At 35.2% G+C, this 24,040-nt stretch overlaps 1 protein-coding gene across 2 annotated transcripts in view; it reads left to right on the top strand.

Moving 5' to 3' along the window:
* Positions 1-9,991, top strand: part of LRRTM4 (leucine rich repeat transmembrane neuronal 4) — a 609,269-nt gene extending 599,278 nt beyond the window's left edge. For both annotated transcript variants that reach the window (XM_081156713.1, XM_081156712.1), the window contains exon 3: positions 7,723-9,991. In XM_081156713.1, coding sequence (XP_081012839.1) covers positions 7,723-7,944 — 222 coding nt within the window. In that variant the 3' untranslated portion in view covers positions 7,945-9,991. The remainder of the gene's footprint in view (positions 1-7,722) is intronic.
* Positions 9,992-24,040: the final 14,049 nt, after the last annotated feature.

The raw sequence follows: 24,040 nt of genomic DNA, 5'->3' as shown, positions 1-24,040 counted from the left end.
TCTAGTGTACCTTTTAGGAATTTCTAAAAGCTGTTTTTGAATTTGGTGAAAAACCAACAAACAACTCTCTATATATTTTTAAAAATTTATTCATTTGAATGGCAAATTGGAAAGGTAGTAATCAGGGCCCAATTTCCATCTTGATAAAGAAAACAGTTGTTAACTTTTAAGTTCAGGGTAGTTTCTCAAACTTGAGTTTTAAAATTAGCTTTATAACAAATGTTTTCTAAATGATGTCATGTGATGTTGAAAGCTTTACTTTTTAATTAACAGAAACTAATGCTTAGATAATTGGTGTTTTGTAATTAAGAAACAAGCCTGCATTGAAAAAACACGAATAAGACTGTTTCATTGCAGAATGGGATTAAATAATGTAATTTGAAAATTGACTTACATTCATTAATTATCTTGTGCCTTTTTTTATATTATAAATAGCTTCAGATATTCAAAACTCAGGAAGACAAAATTTATGAATAGACAATTGTTATTTTAATTATCTCAGTTGAGGAGTGAGGAATGAAATCAAGTTTATAAGGAACTGTGAATTTTATAGCTCGGTCTAATATCTCATGTGATTTTGGAATGAGATGAAATGACTGTCATTCCTCTTCTTTGGAGCCAGCGGGGTGGGAGTTTTGCTCCTGGACTCATGTGCCTGTAATGAGCCTCCGTGAACCTTAGGGGGTTCTAGGGTCTCTAAGATGCCTCAGTGACTCCACAAGTCCTGACAAGGTTAACCAAGAAGAAATAGACTACTTCTTGATATGAAGAGCTAGAAAGAATTGTGGTCATTTGTGCAATCTACTACGGCTGGAACATGTAAAACTTTGGAGCTGTTGCAGTCATGTGTCAGATAAGATAGAAGAATTTGTTTGGCAATCAGTATATGAAGATAACTTGCAGAAGTTATCAGGCACGATTGACTGCGAGGATCCTGGTGACATTTGTGTTCCCGGTTTCAGTTGTTTTTCAGACCCAGTGGAATCCGGTTCTTTCCCAGTATAGGTATTAAATTATTTCTTGTGTCTATGAGTCAATTAAGTCTCCCTGTTATCCAATTAACATAAATGATTAGAAGTTTTGTCAACTTTAATCAAGACTCCTAAAAAAAACAAAACACCTGTATTCAAACTTGCTTACATTTTCTTATGTCCTGACCATTCTTGTCACCTATTAATATAATGAGTAGAATAAAGGCTAAGTTATATATTCACTTAGCTATTGCCCTTTATTTTTTAATCAATTTTATTTCCAATAAACCAAGTGTCCATCTTCATTAAGCAATTCAACTATATTGAATAGCTCGTCCGTATTTATAGGATGGTATTTTTTTAAATGGTATGAGTAGTCAGACACTACACTTTAATTCTAAAAATTAGAGACCAGATGTCATTTAGGAAATTGAAAATCAACTTTTTATGACTTCAATTGAAAGAACTCATACTGAAATATGAACAATGTTCATGAAAAGTTAATAAATAAGACTAATGATAATGCATGGTAATTTTAGAATGATCAGGCTATTAAACTACTTATAACTAATGTTAATACCTTTAGAGAAAAGAGGGTAACAATATTGGAATTTCATGTTCATAAAAAAAAAAACACTGAACTTCAAAAGCCTTTCATGATCACATATATCAAGAGTCCATTTCACATTGTTCTCACATTTACTATACAGACACATTTCTCATTTTAAATATAATTATGGATGTGAAATTATGGGATCTGAATCAATTTGCAGACTTCTAAGCTCCACATGTTTCTCTATAATTTTGCCCTTTCTCTCAAGATTTAAAAATACTAGCTATCCCTGACTTCCCTCTTTGAGTCACTAATGCTATGAGCCACTATAATTGAAAGGCATGTATCCTTTTATACTCTCTCCAGCATATTAGAAGAAAAACATATTCTAGGCGAAGGTATATGGTGTTTTAAGAAAATTAGAACATACACTAAGGTTTCTAAGCCTCTGAGTGCACAAAGTAGGACTGAAGCCTGACCCTTCTCGTCCTTGCATCTCTCTGAATAGACACTATAAGAAAAAAGACAGGGCACGTTTCCAGGAAAGATACTGTCACTATTGACTAACTAGAGTGAGAATATATGTCTTTTTGGTATATTCTTTCCTTCTTGAGAACCAAGGAGCACTTTCAGAGTTATCTGAAGTTTATAGAGGTGAATAAAGTGTCATTATTATCCCACATTTCAGAGGATTCACAAGAAACTCAGGAGAACTGAAGTGACTTTAAATAGTGATAATCATGGTTCCTCCCATTTGTAACCTACCCCATTTAGTTATGAAATATGCCTCTACAGAAGGTTATATGTCACTAATAGCATTGTGTCTAGCTAGTTGTTAATAATAGAAAAGGAACAAAGGGAAGGCCAGACATTACTGGCATGTCATTTGGGCACCTTCACCAGGAAGCTGAAAATTTGCACTCCCCAGGAAACCACAGGCCCATTCCCCACAAAACACTGGGGGAAGGGGTCCAACAAAAGGGAGATAGACACATACACAGTGAAGTTGGGGTGATTAGGGAAGGTGCCTGTCAGTCACACCTAGGAACAGAGATCATTAGCCAGAATGGGTGTGGCCACAGCAAGCACCCAGAAATTTGGGAATATATAATCCCCTAAACAAAGGAGTTTTCTTTCTTGTTCCTCTTGGCTCTCTCTTGTGGCACTAGGCCTGTGGGGCTCTCTTGTTCCTGCTTCCTTGCATTTGCCTGTGTTTCCTTCACAGCCATGTGGCCTTGCAGACCCCACATGCAATGGGCTGATGGACTGCAGCGGGGAACACAAGCTAAGCTAGCCTGATGCTGAATTGGATTGCTCCAACATGGAACTGAAACACTGGACACTGGCTCTGATTTTAGGCCTGCTAAAGGCAAAATGGGACTTCTTTGGCAGGACAAGGGGAAACAGGACCTTGGAAACTCAGGGGTTTGATTCCACAGAAAGAAAGTTTTCTACCATATCTCATCCTCCTGTGTGAGTCTCAGAAAATTCTTTTTCTTGGGATATCACAAGAATTCCACTCCCATGAGCAACAGGTAGGGACAAGAACCTCTCCCCAGCCCTCACACCTCTATAAAAGTTTCGATTTAATTTGAGTTAAAATGTTCATGTGAATTTCAGTATAGTATAATATATTCCCCCAGTGAGATCCCTTCATTCCATGTTCCACACCCATTTTCTGTAAATAAAGTGTAGCTTCCAATGCAATCAATGAGCAGTCAAGCACACAAACGAGGCCATCTTTAAACAGTGTTGTGCTGTGCTACAGAATGGAATCTATCAGAGAGCTGACGGAACACGGGGACCATTTGGAAAAACTCTTAGAACACATTTACAAAAATACTAAATGCACATTAAGGGGAACTTAAGGATACTTTGTTTTGACTGCTGGAAAGGAAACAATGATACACACAGGGACCCAGGTGGTTAATGTACTGCACATTATTACTATACAGTACAGACCTCAGTCTCTTAGATCTTCAGAAACCACAAAGTCAGTTGATTACATAGTGCCCTACAGAATATGTTTTAAAAGTAAATAAGCAAACATCTCAGATAGGCTTTCAGGGCTTGTCGAATCACTTGACTTTTGAGTTCTGGCTTTTGGACTGTTGTTCAAGAAGTTTTACAATGTTTTTTGCCGTTAGAGGTTCTGAGCCCATCTTAAATACAATAGAGAAAACAGCAATACACTGAAGTGAAAACAAAACTGGTCCAACCGTAATAGCTAAACAAATTTTCTGAGTTCAGAGATGATGCAATATATAAACCTAAAACTCTACAGTTAATGGCAGCTCACTTGACATCTGAATAAATTTAATTTGAAGAAAAATACCATAGTTTCTTAGATATAAAATTATTCATTCTCATTATATTTTGACTTGAAGGACATTGTTTTACATTGAAAATTCAATCATGTTAACAAATCTACTGGTTTTCATCTGTAGGTTAACCTAGTTGTGCAGAAGGGTCTATAAGAACTCATCTCACTCTTGTGTTCATATATGTTTGTAGAGTCGATTATCTGCTCATTACAATGAGTAGAGAAAGACTGTGCATTATGCTACAAGGCAATGGACAAAACCATAATCCATGCTTAATGTTTATTTTAATGATTTCTAGTTATTTACCTAATTTGAAAACAATGAATGATTTCTTTAAATAAAAATGTGCAACACATGTTTTATACCCAATGAATGTTGCTATCTTTGGAAATAATTTGGTGAATTATTTGGTTTTGGATTATGCTATTCCACCTGTTAACAACACAAAGGTAAGAGTAGACTATGTAACTCTTGGAAAGGTGTTTTCTTTTATGAAAATACATTTTTATTGTTTTTATTGATTTCAGAGAGAGGAAGGGAGAAGGAGAGAGAGATAGAAACATCAATGATGAGAGAGAGTCATTGTTCAGCTGTCTCCTGAACACCCCCTACTGGGAATCTAGCCTACAACCCAAGCATATGCCCTGACTGGGAATCAAATCGTGCCCTCCTGGTTCATAGGTCGACATTCAACCACTGAGCCACACCGCCCAGGCTGGAAAGGTCTTCTTCTTAAAATTCTTCCTGCTGAAATGTCAGAACAAAGTGGTTCTATTTCTATGACTTTTCAGAGTTTTGGTGACTTATGACAACAATCACAGATACCCCTACCTATCTGACACACTGCAAAATCCTAAGAGGTTTCCTAAAATAGAACTTGCTAACAAACTTTTCATGTCTAGGCCGGAACTGATTTACAGGGAGAGGTCTATATGAGTAAAGAAAACAAAATTACACACCAAGAAAACTATAGATTTGGGGTAGACATAATTTGATATTATAGACAGTTTATATGCTCATTGCAATGACTGGAGGAAGACTGCATGGTACAACAAGACAGTGGACAAAACCACCATAGTGTTTGATGTTTATTTTGATGACTTTTAGTTATTTGGCTAATTTTGAGACAATGAGTGATTCTCTTAAAACGAAAGTGTGCAACAAATGTATCTAGTAATGCAGCCATGCTGTCTTATAATTAGTGTCTTGTTCTCACTGTCAACATATAAATTAATGACTAATGTTTAAAACACCTCTGTATCAGTCACGACTTTGACCTAGTATGTATTTTTTTTTTTTTTCAGATTTTTTTCAGAAAACAGAATGGTATATTCCAGGTTATATCAACATTTTGTTTGATGAGAAATTATCTTTTTTACTATTTCTTAAAGAATTGTTGAAAATACTGTTTGACTTTCATTTAGAAGTCACTGCGCCTCTTCCTAAACACAAAGCAATATATATTGGTTTTAATTTTCTCATTCATTGAGAAAAACAGTGAATTATATGAGTTCAGAAAAAACAGAGTAGTAAAAGCAGATGGAACTTTCTCTAGGCTATTGTTGATCACATTAAAATAAACTGTATTCTCAATATGTGTTTTGATTGGTTTTTTTAAAATGTATCTGTACGGTGCTTCCTAGTTTAAAATATCTCAGTGTGATTCAGTAGATACACACTCATGTGCACACACACAAATTTGAAACAAAATTTTATGAAACAACTTACTCATCTGAGACACTCTGATACTTCCCATTCTAGTTCATTTAATTTTAAACATGTTTATCTGGATTCACTAAATTGATTTTATAACCTACTAATGAGTTGTGACTTGCAATAGAAAGCATTGCTTTAGTATATATCTTTAAAAATGTGAGGAAGTGACTTTTATCTTAGTCAGTATAGAGTTGTTAAAAATATAATACTCATACAAACAAGTAGTGAATTTGTGTCAAAATTGTATTTAACATATTAATGAGAATACCAGGAAGAAAACACAAGACCTAGCTTGAACATCCCAGGGATTCACATAGTAGTAGGAGGAATGGTGTCCACAAATACATTTGCTAAATTAGATATAAGACTGGTTAACTTTCTACACAACAGTTAAGCCATAAAACCTTTGGGAGTTAACTTCTCTACCAAATTATAAAGTTATAACAATTTATCAATTCCTGCAGTTTAACCAAGAGAGTCAGATATAGTCCAATCAGCAGAGAGACAACTTACCAGTTATTTTAACAAAAACAATTCATATAAAAAAGTGCTAACTAAATATAGTTAGTTATTAGCTAAGTTCATGCAAAGGCTAAAAGATAGTGCCATGATGTAACAGAGACAGCGACTTCAGGAAACCACTACCACCCCTACCACCTGTAGAGCTAAGGGACTAAATGAAGATATTAGAATCAGTAAAATCAACATTTTGGAGGAGGAGCTATGTGGAAATGAACCTTAACTTGCCAGGTGCTGGAGTCTCTGAGTGGGGCAGGATGGCGTGAAATGTTGGAAGTGCAAAAATATTGGAAAAACTACAAACTGGAATTTGCTGTTGTGGGAAGACACTCCTCCAGCCAGAATGAAGTCTGGAGCAGGAAGGAGCAGAGAGGAGGCCCACTGAGGGAGCAATCCCCCGGACCCCCTCTCGCCATGCAGGCTTTCTCCAGGAGACCCCACTGGCAAAGCCTAACAGGGAGCAGCAGGCCAAACAGAAGTGGAATTTGCAAAGCCCCAGCCCAGGATCACAAAGCCAACTAGAGAAGTGGGGTTGGAGCCCAGAGACAATAGTTTAAAGTGCCACAAACTCTAACCTTACGGAGCAGTGAAGTGTTCACAATTTTATCATCTGTGGACTGTTAAACAGGAGTATCAGATTGGATCTAGTGGGTTACGATAAACACTCTAGCATGATATCAAGAATTAAACAATCATCATTTTCTTTTTTCTAACCTTGGGAAGCATGACTATCAGAAATGTGTGGTTTAATTAAAAGCTGCACAGAGAGTCGAACTTACTATAATATTTTAAGATTTTCCTATTAAAAGGATTCTATAGATTGTTATTCAGGGATATGATTCTAAAATTAGGCATGTGTTTGGCTTTTTAACTTGCAATCAATAACATTACATGTTATGAACACAGAGATGAATCCACTTTCATGATTCTAGAGGTCTCTGTCCAGAATTTATAGAATTGTTAGAAATAATCTATGGCAAATTCTTAAAATCTTAAATAAAAGTTACACATGCCCATAAAGATTTCAGTTGTGTATAAAAATGTTTTTTAAAAGCAAAAAAGGCTCTCTTTATATGTTTACACTTGTATTTATACAAAATATATCATACTACACATTCCTTCACCTTAATTTCTACACTTCATATCAAATCTTGTCATATTATAACAGGTTGCCACTCTCCAATCTTTGTATTGTCCACATTCAAATGTATGAATGTACATAATATATTTTAAATTCCCTTGTTGATGGGAATTTAGTTTTTTTTTCCTAACTCTGTTATGGCTATAGGTGATAGAAAACACTGAAAAATCTTTACATATGGTTTTATGAAAAATCATTATATATGATTTTATGTACAAAATGTGTGTGTATACAGACACACACACACACTTTGTACATAAGAATATATATGTACATATACATATATACACTTTGTATATAAGATCATATCTAAGGATATACATACACAAAACTATGGAGTTAAATACTAACAATGGTTATTTTGTCCAATGTTCCTTAATAGTCGAATCAGCAGTTGATGACTTAAAACAGCACGAAAGGGAACAAAATACAATTGTCTGTTGCCTTCTTATCTGTCCAAAGCATTTTTATCATCAATCTTCTCTTTCTCACATCCAGATCCCACACCACGTGAAGCCCTTGCCGTATTACAGCTACGACCAGCCAGTGATCGGGTACTGCCAGGCTCACCAGCCGCTCCATGTCAACAAGGGCTACGAGGCAGTGTCCCTGGAACAGGACGAAACCCCCAGCCTGGAGCTTGGGCGTGACCACAGCTACATCGCCACCATCGCCAGGTCGGCAGCACCAACCATTTACCTTGAGAGATTAACAAACTAAAGCAACAGCAACTCCTCCTTGGGGGCCTGGAGATGCAGGGAGGGAGGGCCTTCATCTTCAAGAATGGGTGTCCAAAACTGCGAATCAGACCTGCTTGTCGTTCCTGTTCAAACATTTCTGACACATTGGAAAAGAGAAACAGAACTGCATAAAGAGGGCAGATGCACCTGCAGCGTAACCGGGAGAACTACAGAACTTCCTTTGCTTTAAAACATGCAACAAACAAACAAACATGCTCCTCAGTGTAAATAGTGCGAGTGTCCAGTTCTTATGAAAATAGATTTCATCCTAGCTACATATAGGTTTGTTTGTATATTTGACTTTTCTACACTGCATGGTTCCTGGGCTGGAGAACCACAGGGTGGGAAAAACCTGGGGTGGGCGGGAAGTTGGGGAAACAATACAGTTTTTCTTGTTAGGTATGTGTAACTCTCAGACTTTATTTCAATGGCTTTGTTTAGTTTTTCCTTTAAGAATGTTGTTTGTTCTTGTCTGATTTGTTTTATTTTTATTGTTTACCTGGACCAGTGATTCTGTTTCCAGTTCTAAACATGGGCATTTGAGCTTATGTTGTACCAAAAGAAAATCTGCTTTACTACAGACCACAAAGAAACAAAGTTGACCACAAAGTCTGACAGAACTACCGCAATGAAAATCCAGTCGAATGTGGGCCCATCACGCTTCCAGACCCTCGGTGCACACAGTGTGAGGAGTCTTGCTTTGTTGCTGTTGGCCATCCTCACTGTGCGTTTTCACTGCGTAAGAAGTCTGAAGGAGGGACCCCTGAAGACCTCCAAGGGAAAAGATGAGCCGAAACACTCTCAAGTGGACCAGGGGTATATGAACTACAGTGGTCACGTGGTCAATGAATGAAACTGCCAAGCTCACAAATTTCTAAATACAAGACAAGGTGTAACATTGCTTTTTAAAATATCAATTACTTTTTTGTGTAGTTTTATCAATAAAAGAAAAAATGTTGGGAAAATAAATATATTATTCCGTGGTTGGTAAACCACAGCCCACCTAATGTTGAGTGTTTTATCTCTGCAATGTGAAATCCTTCTGGTCTGTATTAGGGCAATTCAATAAGAATTCATTGGTGTCTATCAAGTGCCTTCTGTGTGTTCTACCATCAGGTAGGGAGACTCTACAAAGTGTAGACAAGAATTATGAGGTGTGGCTTATGCACTAACTTGTTTCTCAATTATTTTTTTCAGACATATGATGTCATGCAAAATTATATAACAATATGAGATAAAAGTGAGTATTTATGCCTGGCTAGTGTCAGCCCATGAACCAAAAGCTCACTGGTTTGATTCCTGGTTAGGGCACATAACTGGCTTGAGGGCTCAGTCTGCTGTATGGGGCATGCAGGGGGCAGTCAATTTATGTTTTTCTCTCATAGATATTTCTGTCTCTCTCTCCCTCTCCTTCCTCTCTCTGTCTAAATCAATAAAAGACATATTTTTTTAAAAAATGAGTATTCATGGAAGAGTTAGAGGTACGATATTCTAGGAGAGGAAGAACTCTGTGAAAATTGATTACTATCTGAGAGGAACCATAGTGATCACCCATTTTTTTAACCAGAGAGATAACTATTCATACATTGGTTGAACCATTTTCACTTGACTTCCTTAGAGCTGTGATGCCATATTTCAGTAATTCCCTGATTCACTATGGACTTATCCTAATCTAGTCATGTGCCTGATCTGCATACTTCTATTTTTAAAACAAAATGAAATTATGAAATTATGTCATTCTTTATTAGGTCAGGTTTTGCATTCTGAAAGGTGCTAACATATAGTAGTTTTAGTGGGTTATCTGAAGAGCTAAGTTGATACCTGTCCTCAATTTAATTCTAAATTCTGCTAAAATAATAATAAAAGAGCTTTGTGAATACTTTTGCATCAAAGTAAACTAGCATAGAGTACTAAGCATGTTTATTTTTTTCAAAGTCATTTTGTTTTACTACTATTTTAAATTATATTTGAATTTGAACTTTATCTTAATTGATAAAAATATTATGCCATATTAAAGAAAATTCTATCAAGGGAAGTTTTTTTTGGTTTTGTTTTTTCACATTGGAACATGGGGGCTATTGCTGTCAAACTCTGGTAACTTTCCTAGTAACATTTACAATCAAGATTACATTATATTTGGGTATGTGTCCTAACCATTTAAGTAGAATGAATCCATTATTAACTTAAATATTAAAAATAATTTCTTGGCACTGTGATTTTTTTTCTTTTAAGAATTATTTATTAGAGTTGAGGCAGAGCATTTTGGAGTGTCTGCCCCAATTACAAGGATTTTCTTAACCCTTTCCACCTTCTTTGTCTACTCAACATCACCTATATATCCCATCTACTGCCCCACCCCCGCCTTAAGTAATATACTAGAAGCCCTACCTGAAAGTTTGATTAAAGTTGGCTTAAGTCAATTATTTATTCTATGTATGTGTAATTCTGTTTCTTATAAGCAAAAGAGTTCAAATCAATAACATTACCCGTGTGATCGAAAACTGCATATTTGGCCAACAGTTGCCTCAAGCCTAACATGAAATAGTAAACTGCTGGCAAAAGAGGTGGTGGTTGGTGTTAGGAAAATGCTTTGCCCTCTCAATATAAAAATTTTCAAATACATTTTTAAAAAATAACATTTACCTACACCACAACAGTTTACACTGAGCTTTGGAAATCTATTGATGCGCAACCAAAACCCAACACAGACAAATAAAACCCTCTAAACAATTTTGCTTGAGAAGGCCTGGAAAAGTCCTTAATGGAGTAAGTCAAGCATGATATTGTGTGAGGGGTCAGGCAGGTTTTCATAAGAAAACATAACTGGAAAACAAGATAGAGATATTTCAACAGGGCACTTAAGAACCAAATATTGGATTATTGATCCTTTACTCCCAAAAGTCAATCATGTCTAGGCTGACAGCCTGGTATAACCAAAGAGAATACAAGACTTTTGTTAGTCACCACTCAGGCTAAATTAGTGTCAAGGCCCCTCTATAACAAATTTGTCTGTACAGGTAAATTTCATCTCAATTTCTGATTTATTCAAGTGCTTTCTGCTCTGCAAACAGACTGCCCCAGAGTCCCCCTTTTCCCTCAACATGGAAGTATTTGTAATTTTGAACTGTGACCCAGTTAGAATGTGCCACCCAGTGAGGCAAATTGCACAGATGGTATCTTCTTTCTGTGCAGAGGAAGGAAGATATCACACTTCTACAAGCATTTGAATTTTTGTTTACCCTGGGTCTAGCTAATATAAAGATATTTCACTGTCTTCTAAAAGTTAGGAATTTTTTTGATTCTACTCATTTTTTGATGTTGAAATGTTAACTATCTCTTGAAAAGAAAGCTATTCCTTATTTCAAATATCCTAATTAGTAACCTGATCTTATACTATAATTTTTATTGAACCTCTGAAAGCTATGCATATTGGAGAATATCATGGAGTATTTATAGATAACATTAAAACTACGCTTCAAAGGAATTGTGAACATAAAACATACAGATTGGAACAATTATTCAAACATTCTGATAATTTTTTTCATAAATATTCTTAGTAATGCTGAGTTTGCTTTCACTTATTGTATCATGCAATAAGGAAATATTTAAAATCAGAAGCATGATTAATATATGTATAAATTTAACTGTGGTTTAAATTTTCATCCTATCACAGTTTTACTTACAATATTTCATGTATGGCCTTCTGAGACAAGGATATAAATAATAAGAGTCATCACTTGCAGAATGCCAAAAACCCAAGTACTTTCTAAAATCAAAAGTAGACTATGTTATAATACTTCAGATAATTTCACTCATAATAAAGCCATGTGATGGGAAGGAGGACTCTAGAAGGATGCCCCTGGCATCTGTTATTGGCCTTCATACCACACTTGTATCAGTAACTTGAGTGCAGATATGGCAGATCTACACTACAAAGTGATTCATGTCGTGAGAAATGGAAGAAAATGTAATATTCCAAACTGTAAACCTTTGTATTTTATGAGCAATCTATACATGTGAATTGAATTGGGAATTTTGGTTGACAGCTTATTATTACTCAGTAGTATAGCAAGACAACCAAAGAAAACAAATCATAGAAATGTCCCAAGTAAGGAATGTTATTGTTTGAATCTAAGCTTTGCTGTTCAAACCACACCTGGAATTCTGTATCAGTGTCATACCTCCAAGTAGAAAGCTACAAGAATAACAACCAGGATGTTGGAAACTATGCAATCCACAGCATACAGTCCTGCTTAATGAAGAATTGAAAGCAGGGTCAGTCACTGGGTTAAGCTGTTAAAGCTTTACAGATAATCAATCAGCATACAGAATCAGATTCACCTTGCTTTACCTGTCAACGATAGCCACACAGCACTGGTAATTGACTTTTAAAAAAAATTTCCCAATTACACTTTTTTGTATTAGTTTTAGGTGTATAGCATAACAGAGAATCATCTACTTTACAAAGTGTCCCCCCTCAGTATTTTGGGTACCCACCTGACATTATACATAGCTACTATAATATTGTTGACTATATTCCCTGTGCTATACTTTATATCCCTATGACTATTTTGTAACTACCAGTTAGTACTTTTAACCCCTTCACCTTTTTTGGTAATTGATTATTTAACTGAGGAATGCAAGGCTCTTGGGGCAACAGCCTATCTGCATCCTGGTCAAGCTCCTCATCTCTGTCTTTCTAATTTCTGAAGCTTCATGGCCTCTCATGAGAGCATACTTGCCATACCCCTTGTTATATAGCCTTTAATTGCCTTTCATTCAGAAGAGCATAACCAGTCCAAGTTGAGAAACTTGGATTGCCTATTGCTGAAAGTAAGTTTTAATTTCACTCAACACAAGTACATGCCTATAGTGACATGGCTCAGCATTGTTCCTGTAATAAAATTCTGCAACTTCCTCCTCTGCAACTTCCTCTTTTCTTCCCTGGAGATACGAGTTCCTCCTGCCTTGATACATCTCTAAATTCCTGGTCTTCCAAGGCTGGACATCATCTTTCTCTTGCCCATATTATCAGGCACCTAGTTTCCGCCCAAAAATCCAGTCATTTGTTACCAAGCCTGATCTGCTTATCCTTAAATAATACTCTGTTCCTCAAACACCCAGTTTGCCCTGCTAGGCGAGCCTTGCTTCCACTTGTAGTACCTTTCCGGCAGGTGCTCTATTCTCTTGATATGTTGCTCTGCTAGCTAGCCACTCCATTTCTCGTCCTCTGTTGCTGGCTTGTACTATTCCAGGAGTACAATCCAGTTTCAAAAAAGTGCCCATTCTGCACAGTTGAGATCTGAGTTTCCAGTCTGATTCATTCTAACATGCAAGATCAGTGGTTTGGTGCTTAGGCTCTCAAATGTTAGCATTTATGACAATTACCTGAAAGGCTCTTTAAAACAGATGTGTGGGCCCATCCCTAACATTCCTGACACAGTGGGTTTGGGATGGAGTCTGAAAATGTTCCTGTCTAATAAGTACTCAGGTGCTGCTGCTGGTGGTGGTATGTGGGCCACATTTTGGAAACCATTGCTGTAGAGATTAGCTATAGATATCCCTTATAGATTAATGACTCTACATGGCGACTCAAAGTTTGTATTTTATATTGAGTTAGGATTTAATGTTAAATGAAGCTTTAAAATAAGAATTGATTAAATACAAGTAGAAGCATTATACAGTAATGCTTTGAAAGGCCCATGACTTTATGTAAAGAGCATTTTCTAAAATGTGCTTCATAACACTAATAGAAGACGCTTTCTATGGGGGGAAAAAAGCACAAAATAAACATCAGCCACAACAACAATAAAAGAAGTTTCTGTGATCAAATTTAATTTGTGAAATATTGCATATGATGTCCCCTTTGGAAATTCACAAAGCACTTTAACATTTAAAGGATATCAGAAATATCGTAGTGGAAAAACCTGTTTAACTTTGTTTAACCCTGGGTTTTCTAAATGTGTCAAACATAATAACCTTCCTCAATTTACTACGTTAACAAATTCCTGCAGAACCAATGTTCTATAGAACTCACTTGGGAATGTTCATTTAAAGAATACCCTTCCTTTGGTCATCAAGAAAAGCATGTACCTTTGCAAATAGCTATTTCCATATTTACAAATGTCATAATGTACTTCTCTGAGATGCATGAAGGCTTTTTTATAAACCAAGGACTCAATATATTTTTAATCTCTCTAATAACAAAGCAAATGTCAAATTTGTCTGGATTAAATGAGAGTGAATTAAAAAGATAACAAGCTGGTATCATGAATAGAAAATAGATCTCTCCATATGCCAGTCAGAGAAAGACAAGTACCACATGATCTCACTTATATGTGGAATATAATAAACAAAATAAACTGATGAACAAAGTGGATCCAGAGACATAGAAGCATGGAACAGACTGAGGGATCTCAGAGGGAAGGTGGGAAGGGGGTGGGTGGGGAGAGATTAATCAAAGAACTTACATGTTTATAAGCATAACCCATGGACACAGACATTCGTATGGGGAAAGCCTGAGGGTGGGATGGATGTGGGATGGAGGGGATCAATGGGGATAAAAAGGGGACATCTGTAGTAGTCTCAATAAAGATAAACATTTAAAAAAAATTGTGAAGAGTGAATGGAAAATATGTTGAATTTTGGCTGGAATTAATAAATCAACCCATTTTCATAAAAAAATAAAAATAAAACATATCCTTGGGTGAGGATTTTTAAAAATTATATTATCCAAATTCTTGAGTGTGACTATACCTTTTAAGGGGAAATGTACTTGATTTTAGATAATGTAGGGAATCTGGTGGAAGATGACTGACATGTGGCTTAATCAGGCAGTATTGTACTCTAATCAAACTGGTAGGACAAAATGGCATAGACTGGGTGTTTTAAACAACAGAAATTTATTTTCTCACAGTTCTGGAGGCTGGAAAATCCAAAATTTATGTTACAACAGGGTTTGGTATCTGGTGGGAGCTCTCTTCCTGGCTTATAGATCAGTACCAGGCAGCAGAGATGGAAAGCGCTTTTCATTGTCTCCTTTAATAAAGACAGGATCCTCTCAGATCAGGGCCCCACCCTCATGACCTCATTTAGGCTTAATTGCCTCTTTATAAGCCTGACCTCCAAATATAGTCACACTGGGGGTTAAGGGTTCGGTATCTGAATTTTGGGGGAAACAATTCAGTCCAAATTGGCAACCAGGAAAACAAAACAAAATAAAATAAACAAAACAAAACAAAAAGACCCAAATCATTGCAGGGTACCTATTAAAGTGACCCAAATGATTTTATGTGTGTGTGTGGGGGGGGGGCTGTAGGGAAAAGAGCCAGCTTATTCTAGCAGAATAATGCTTGAGGAGAATACAGATTAGCTGGGCTTTTGAGTGGGTCTGTGCTCTGAATATCTTTATAAAGAAAGACAATATGGTTTACTTTTTGTTAGTCACATGAAATACTAAAAATATCTCTTAATAAGGTCATCAAGTAAGTTAATTAAGCAAGTTTTATGCAGCATTTTATTGTTTTTAAGGAGATCCAGTAGTTAGAAAAAAACATTTCCCAAACTGGTTTTATACTAGTCCAGTGTCATGCTTTGTACAAAAGGGTTACAAGGTTAAGTAACCCTGAGGAAAAGATGGATATTTTATCCACCCTCTTAAATATACTAAGTGCTTATTAATATATTAAAAGCTTTCCAAATTCCTATAGCAAAGAAGTTGTTTGAATTTAGCATTTCCCAGTGTTAATTGGATTATGAAATGTTCTTTAGTGAAATCCTAGCTATTGAGTTCGTTTTCCACAGAGTATATTTAGGAACACATTATATGTCCAGTGAGGGCTATCTGATGAAGAGTGCACTTAGGGAAGAGAAATGGAAGCATTTAGTGTGCTTGTAGAGTTCTAATACCTACAAATGTAACTTTCTGTAAGATATACCACTTCAAGAATATATTCAATTTTTCATTAAGAGTAAATATTTAGAGCTTTAATCAGAATATATTATACAAACAATGCCTAGAGTACCAGTTTCTACATAAGTAGAGTATCTCAGTTTTCAATATTTTATCATGTTTGAACAAAACTAGGATACTTACACTATGAAATTCACCTAGAATATGATGAATAGAGTATTGAGATGTTGGAAATCATTACAGAATTGTGGAATACGCTGGAGAACTTCAGAATAAGGAAGAGACTCGGAGGGCAAAACATGCCTGTCTTCAATGCTTGAGATGATTGTAACATAAAAGTGGAAGTGTGCTTGTTCCTTTTTCCAGATGCAAAAAAATTGGGATGGGTGGTACTGGATGGCAGATTTTAGTTAAATGTATTCATTCTTTCAACAAGTATTTAATAAGCATCATTATATGCCAGTTACCCATGTTGTCCCATTAAAGATTACAGTATGTCCAAGAATATGTTATGGACAAGAAAATTAACTATTGTATTTCATGCCTAAAGTGCTATAATAGAGAATGAGTAGAACTGAAACACATACTAAAGTAACATATTGGCAAGAGTGGAAGTACTACACTGAGGGTAAGATGGGAAGAGTATTCCAAGGAGTATAACAATCAGCCCAAAGATGAAAAGAAGATGGATAAGTTTAAGAAACTGGAATATAGTAAGCAAGGGAAGATGTGGTACTAAGTTAAGCTGGAAAGGTAAGCAAAGACCAGATCATGCATGTGGAGGCAGCTATGCTAGAGTCCAGGCTTTAATTTAAGGAATTTATACTATTAGAAACCGGGGAGTCATAGGTGGATGTTAATAAAAGTACTCACATATCATTTTGGCTTTGGTAGAGGGCTGTATGAAGGGAGACAGACCAGAACCCTGGAGGCCAGTTAAGAGTCTACTGCAATATAACACTTGAGAGATGGTGCAGGACTTATCTAGTAAAATGCCAAAGGTAATTAAAAAACAGAAAGGATAATAAAATTTATTGAGTGTGTATTATGTGTCATGCATATTTCCAATAATTTTATATTTAATAATCCATAAGTATACTTGAAGCAAATATACTTACTGTTGTTAGCTTCATTTTACATATAACAATGCCCAAAATGGAGAGAGTATTAAGTCATAGCATCATGATTCAAAGTCAAGGAAGCTCTTCAAGAAAGAGTATCTCTTAGCACTAATGCTCTATGGTTTCTTAAAACTTTACATGAGAGCTATTGAGGGTGTAAAAGCAGCAGGACTATGCAATTGGAAGCAGGAAAAGTTTGAGAACATGGGAGGTACTGAGGATGGTGCCCATATTTCTGGTTTGAGCAATGAAGACCATGTTGATATTATCATCTGCTATAGCAGCTACAGGAGGGATGACCTGGTTTGCTGTAGAAAATGATGAATTCTCTCTTGGGCAGGTTGACTTTTAAGAACTTCAAATGGTACTATTCAAGGCCCAGTGAGTTAGGTAGGTCTAAAATTAAGAAAAATGTTAGGGCTGTATATACTAGAATTTGATGTTTAATCTATGGGAATGAAATAAATTAATCATGGGCTGTGTGTAGGTTGAGAAAGGAAGAAGAACCGTATCAGAAACCTTGAAAATAGCAAAAGTGGCATCAAACTAGAATCAAAAGGATTATCTAGAAAATTATCAGAAAAAAAGAATTATAGCCAAAGGAAGAGAGAATTTTTGAACTTTGACAAATAACAGAAAGATCTGTCTTAGCAGGTAGTGGAAACTTGTTACTAGAAGTATTAACATCGATATCTGATGTCTAACTTCAGGGGCAATGTACAAAGTAGTTTGTATTGGTTAGGAGTTTGAACTAGATAACACCTTGCTTCCTTTTAACTCTATGATCTTATGATTATGCACATTTTCCTTTTATAGGTGAAATGATGTACGTTCCCAGAGCCCTACTGTGCAGTGATTGTCAGTACTTGAGATTAAAAACATATCCTGAAGTTCATTTTCTCAGTTTCAATTTCTACGAATTTTTAATTCTGCATGCAAATATGGTAGACAGGATAGATATAATGAAGCACATATTACTTGTCAAACTTTTCAATTTCTAAACTGAATACTGAATGACTGGAGAATTTTTATGGTACTTATTTCAAATTGCTTATGAATTACTCAAGTGTTTTCAAACTTGCCAAGATTACAGAGCTTCACATATGTATAGTAGGTAAACAATAAACATCTGTTAGAAAACAAATGAATAAAACAAATCCATGGTATGATTTTTAATTAGTTTGAAATTGTGTGAGGAAACTGTTACTGAATATAGATTCTTTAATTTTCTTTTTTAAAATTAAGTCATTTAAAATTTTTTCAATTACAACATTATAGTTGACACACAATATTATATTGGTTTCATGTGTACATCCCAGTAATTAGACATTATATAACTTACTAAGTGATCATCCTGATAAATCTCATACCCCTGTGACACCATGCATAGATATTATAATATTATTGACTATATTCCCTATGCTGTACTCTGTATCCCCATAGCTTTTCTATAACTATGTAATAATTTGCAGTTCTTAATTCCTTCACCTTTTTCACCCATCCCTCCAACCTATCTCCCATCTGGCAACCATCAAAATGTTCTCTGTATTTATAAGTCTGTTTCTGTTCTGCTTGCTTGTTTGTTTTGTTTTTAGATTCAATTTTTGAGAGATATGTATTTATTATCATTTTATTGTTCATATTTTTTATCTTTTTTTTCTTCTTCTTAAGAAGACCCTTTAACTTCATGTAATACTGGTTTGATGGTAATGAATTCCTTTAGCTTTTTCTTGTCTGGGAAGCTCTTTATATATCCTTCAATTCTAAATGATAGCTTTGCTGGTTAGAGGAATGTTGGTTGTAGGGCCTTGCTTTTCATCATTTTGAATATTTCTTGCCACTCCCTTCTGGCCTGCAAAGTTTCTGTTGGGAAATCAGAATAGTCTTATGGGAGTTCCCTTGTAGATAACTAGCTGCTTTTCTCTTGCTGCTTTTATGATTCTCTCTTTGCTTTTAACCTTTCACATTTTAATTGTCATGTGTATTGGTGTAGGCCTCTTTGGGTTCATCATATATATTTTTTAAATTTTCTAGGTGCAGAATACATTCTAATATTTATTCCATGGACAGTTTTTACCTCAAGGACAATCAAGTACCTTTCCAGAAATAGAATGATTGTTGAGTAATCTTATAATTTTTACCTTTTAATATTAAATATCTATATGTATAACAAGTTCTAAAGCTTGCCTAAGGAACAAACAAACTAGAACAGATCCAGAAAAATTATCTTAAAGACTGATTCCATTTTGATATTCAATTTCTGATAATTTTGAAGTCCCACCATCCCCTTTCTCCTTCTGCCCCACAACTGTGTAAGCTGATCCGAAAATCTTAGTACTTCCTCCCTTGAAACCAGTGGCAACCCACACTCCAGCCCCAACTTGTAACTACCATAAATCCCAAGATACTTTCTTTTGCCTGCTCTCTCAAGACCATTTTTGAACCAGCTTGAGAGCTTGCTCTATTTTCTCCAGAAAGTTTCATTATGTGTGTAATAAACCTTTTCATACCCTCTTGTTGCAGGTTATATGTGAGCAGTATGAACATTCATGCCAAAGCAAAACTTCAAACAAATGAGCACTGTTGTAAGTTACTAAGACTTCTGAGATCCTCCCAAAAATTACCTGACTAATATTTAACACAAATATCTATGACAGCACTTAGTAAAAGTCATTATCTTTTTTTATAGTATATTACATAATCAATATTTTTTCTCCTTTCAGAAGAATGATTCTCACTTGTCTCTCCTCCTTTATTCCTCATTGGTAAACTTACATATCTGAACTAATATATTAAAGTTTTCTGTCTCCTAGTAGGTAAGACAAATTCCTGGACATATAAGTGGACCAGAGAAACCTGACTTTGCAAATTTGCAATTGGTATAAAGTAGGTTGTGTTAGGTAGGAGTTGGAACTAGATGACACCTTGATTTTTTCTAACTACAAGATAAGATGATTCTATACATTTTCCATTATAGGTGCCATGGTCTTCATTCCCAGAACCCCAAATTGTGTGATGATTTTCAGTGTTTGAGACAAAAAACCATCTTGGGGTTAATTTTCTGCTCTATCAACTCTAACTAACCAAACAAAATATTCTATTCTCTGTGTAGACATTTATGAAATCTTGACTAGCTGCTTCATGGATGGAATAATTTTCCTTTTCAAGTATATATTTTTAAAAGCCTTTGTTCACTCACCTAGCTCTGCATATATTTCCCAGAGTACTGTGGCAGAGACTACGCTATGTGTTCACTACATTATTTTCCTGTCCTGTAGAATCCTGAAAAACTACAGTTCCCAGTGTTCCTATGGTTAGATGCTGCCCAATGAATGGGTTCTGGCCACTATAAAAATGAATCAAAATGATCTGTTATTTGCAACCTCAGACAGCTGAGAACAGATGGGAATTCTCCATTCTCTCTCCATGTAGCTCTTTAAAAAATCCTAGCTTTTTAACTTACCCATAAGAAAAAGATTTCACATACAGGTAACAAAACACCCCCCCACCCAACAGTGCTGGTAATTGGAATCTCCCACAAAGACACTGAAATTTCATAGGTTCTCTGATTGCTGCAAAACAGTTTACTATGACTAATCCCAACACCAAAATGCACATAAACAATTACTTTATCAAGTAAATACAAGGACATCTCTGTGACTCTGAAATGTATTTAGCCAATTCATTTAGTATCAAATGAGACAAACTCTAAATCTTTGCATCCACTAATGTAGTATTTTTAAATGTTTTTCAACATTTTTTTATTATTTTCTACCCTGAAATCTCTTGATTGCTCTCACCTATCTCAAGGTCACAATTATTTTTTTCTCATTTTTGGGTTCTTTTAAAGCTCTTTGTCTTTTATATTTATTTTCCATGTTGCCTTTTCAAAGAAAACCTTGCATTTTAGAATCTACTTTCTTAATATGAGTACATCAAAAGGGGCAGGGCACAGGTATCCTTGCCATGGCATTAGGAATTGTCCCAGAGCAATTACACAACCTGTTTAATAATGTATCCTCGAAAGTAAGATAAATTACTTTGCCTGGAGTATATCTTAATTTGTATATGTCTATTCTCAAGATCTTATTACTTATTTCAAAGAGCAAGGTAAATTGCCTGCATGTATGCTAATGAAATCATTACTTCCTTACAATCAGTGCTGCTGGGTCCCTCAGGATCTGAAGTGCTTTTACTGGCTGAGTGTGGCTTTATCCTACTCACTATGCAGAAATTTGGGAATTATTAACTAGCTGCTGCATGGATGAAGAAATTTTCCTTTTCAAGTATATTTTCACTTTGAAAATATATTGTCAGACTTTTATAGCCATTTCATTTTAATCTCTTTTTAACAGAGAATCGTATGAATACATAAACACATTTAAAACATCCACCCAAATATTAATGTGAGTTCTTCAAGGTATAAACAAGCAAATAATGAAATGTAATGCTCTGTTAATTTATATGTGGCAGCTGCTTACATTGTCTTTAATTTAATAGTAAGTAGTAACCTTTTAGAAGTTAGAATTATGGGTGGTTTGTGAACTGTGGTATTTGCTGAGACAGATACCTTTGGGTATTACAAATCTGGAAGTAATTTTTAAAGATATGACTGCTCCTATACTTTTTTAGATTGAATCATATATCAGTAATAGTCTTTTTGTTGATCAAGTTTATACTTTATTTAAATTGAGATCCAGGTTACTAACATAGATTCACATTAAATATATTTTCTTCCTCTAAACTCCTGCTATTTGCTTGTACTGTTTATTTGGTACTTAATCAGATACCAATGATATATCTTTTTTATTATTACCTTAGATGTTTATTAATTCTATATTGTTATTTAGCATTATTTATTTGTAACTTCTGATTTTATAAAGCTTAAACTCTTAAAGAATAAGATCTCTATACCACATGAAAACTGCGCCTAAAAACTGCGCCATAGCAAAATGCGCCTAAAAATCATTTCATAAAATATATAGCTAATAGCACCTCTGCATTTTATATAGTTCTATAAACCTTTATAGATGCTTGCACCCAGAATGTATAGTTCTATAAACCTTTATAGATGCTTGCACCCAGAATGTATGGGACATCCAGAATGTATACACCCACATGCCCATGTGCATACTGATCATAATTAGGTTGTGCTATCAAGAATATTATCTAAAACCTTAGAGCTTGTTGGACAAAGGCAGACAATGATTGCAGCATTTAAAACTACCCTTAGTTTCAATGATGCAAAGATTATCTAAAGATTTCAACATCAATTCATTTAATATGCTTTAAGAATTTTTGTGAATGGAGAAGCAGGAGAAAATGGCTAAGAAATAGAAATTATATCAGGAAGACCTGGCCATAGAAAGGAACAGGCTATCTCATCCCACATTGTCTGGTACAGTCTAAAAAGAGGGGACTCAGTAACCTGCAATGGTCCAGCAGCTAAATGGTCCATTTACCTGCAAATAGTGAATGTCTTAATGAGAGAAATACAATTTTCCGTGGTACCCAGGACAAAGTTGTTCTCTCTGTGCTACAAAGTTCATGGTGACTGACTGGCTAATTAGCATTTAGAATGGACAGCTTTGCAAATTTTTACATTTGAGAGTGAAATAAATTTTATTGATTGTCTTCCAAGTAATAGAGAGGACTTTTAAATTTTGTTTTTTGCTTACTAATACCTATGGGAATGCCCAAAGTTGTAGCTGATTCAGACAGAAGCATAAGTAACCTGGGGACCCCCACCTGTGGCTAACATCTACTTGTAGGGTTGAGTCCTTACGCTGTGGGTTCCATACTAAATGCAGGCAGTTAGTATAAGAACTGAATTGATTTGAATGGTAGGACACCCAGGTGGTGCCTGAGAACTGGTGTTGGAAAAGCAGAGGCCTAGTAAGTACTCAGTATGTGATTTATCTTCCTCACATTTTCTAACACATCATCATTGCCATTTTCACCACATTATCTTTCCGGAACCCTCTCCCAAAAAGGTTAAATAACACATTGCAGAGCAATTAGAGTGCAATTTTTAAAAATATTTTTCTAATTATTAAAATATTATTGTTGAAATTTAGGATACTTGAGTAAGAAATAAGAAAGTGTGAAGAAAACATTCTTTGTAATCTCCATAGCCCAGAAAACAACTACTAAATACTTTCAAGATTTGTATATATTGTACATATAAAATTTACAAATCTTTTTTTATCTCAACATTGTTTGAATGCTGACTTTGACTTGCTTCTAATATATTATTAATATTTTCCCTAACCATCCATAATGTTCTTTTAGAGTGACAGGTCATCAGAGGGAGGTTTCATACCTCACTATTCTCATCAGTATTTCAAAGACACATGTGGAGAATGACCATTTCATTAGCTTCACAGATGCTGATGACAAAACCTAGAACCCAAAGACTGTTTGTTTGCTTTTTGGGAGTGGTGGATTTGAAAACTGTTTTAGATTTAGCCAGATCGAAGCTAAAATAGAAATACAGTATTGGTTTTGTTTTGGTTAATATTTAATTTTATGCAATGAATTTTATCTGGTTTATCATGTCTAAGCAATATGATTATCTTCACATATAATTACATCTGTGATGATCAGGGTTACAATTTTTATGTCTAAAATTCATCTAGAACATTCTCTGGATTATAATCACATGGAAAAGAATTCTGACTCTGCAATTAGATGTTTGATGATTTTCTTAGCCTCCACAAAACTCAGTTTCCCCACTTGCAAAGAAGGAATCATTATAACTCACCTCTTGAGATTACTGTGAAAAATGAGGTATTGAAAGTATAAGTTTAGCCCAGAGTTTAGCAAATATTCAATAAATGTTAGCTATGAATAATACATATTTTTTCTTCAAAGTGTTAACCATTCTAGAACCCAATAGGAAATAATTGGTTATTTCTTCACTGATTTAAAACACCATGTTTACCACGCAATGCACACTTATGTAGCATGAATGTGTGAAGTAATGACTAAGATTCTTTCTTGCCCTGGGAGTTTACGAAGTACAATAGGGATTAGCCTGGAGA

The sequence above is a fragment of the Miniopterus schreibersii genome, assembly GCF_964146895.1.
Source record: "Miniopterus schreibersii genome assembly, chromosome: 13".
NCBI lineage: Eukaryota > Metazoa > Chordata > Mammalia > Chiroptera > Miniopteridae > Miniopterus > Miniopterus schreibersii.
This window is presented reverse-complemented; position numbering and strand designations above follow the sequence as displayed.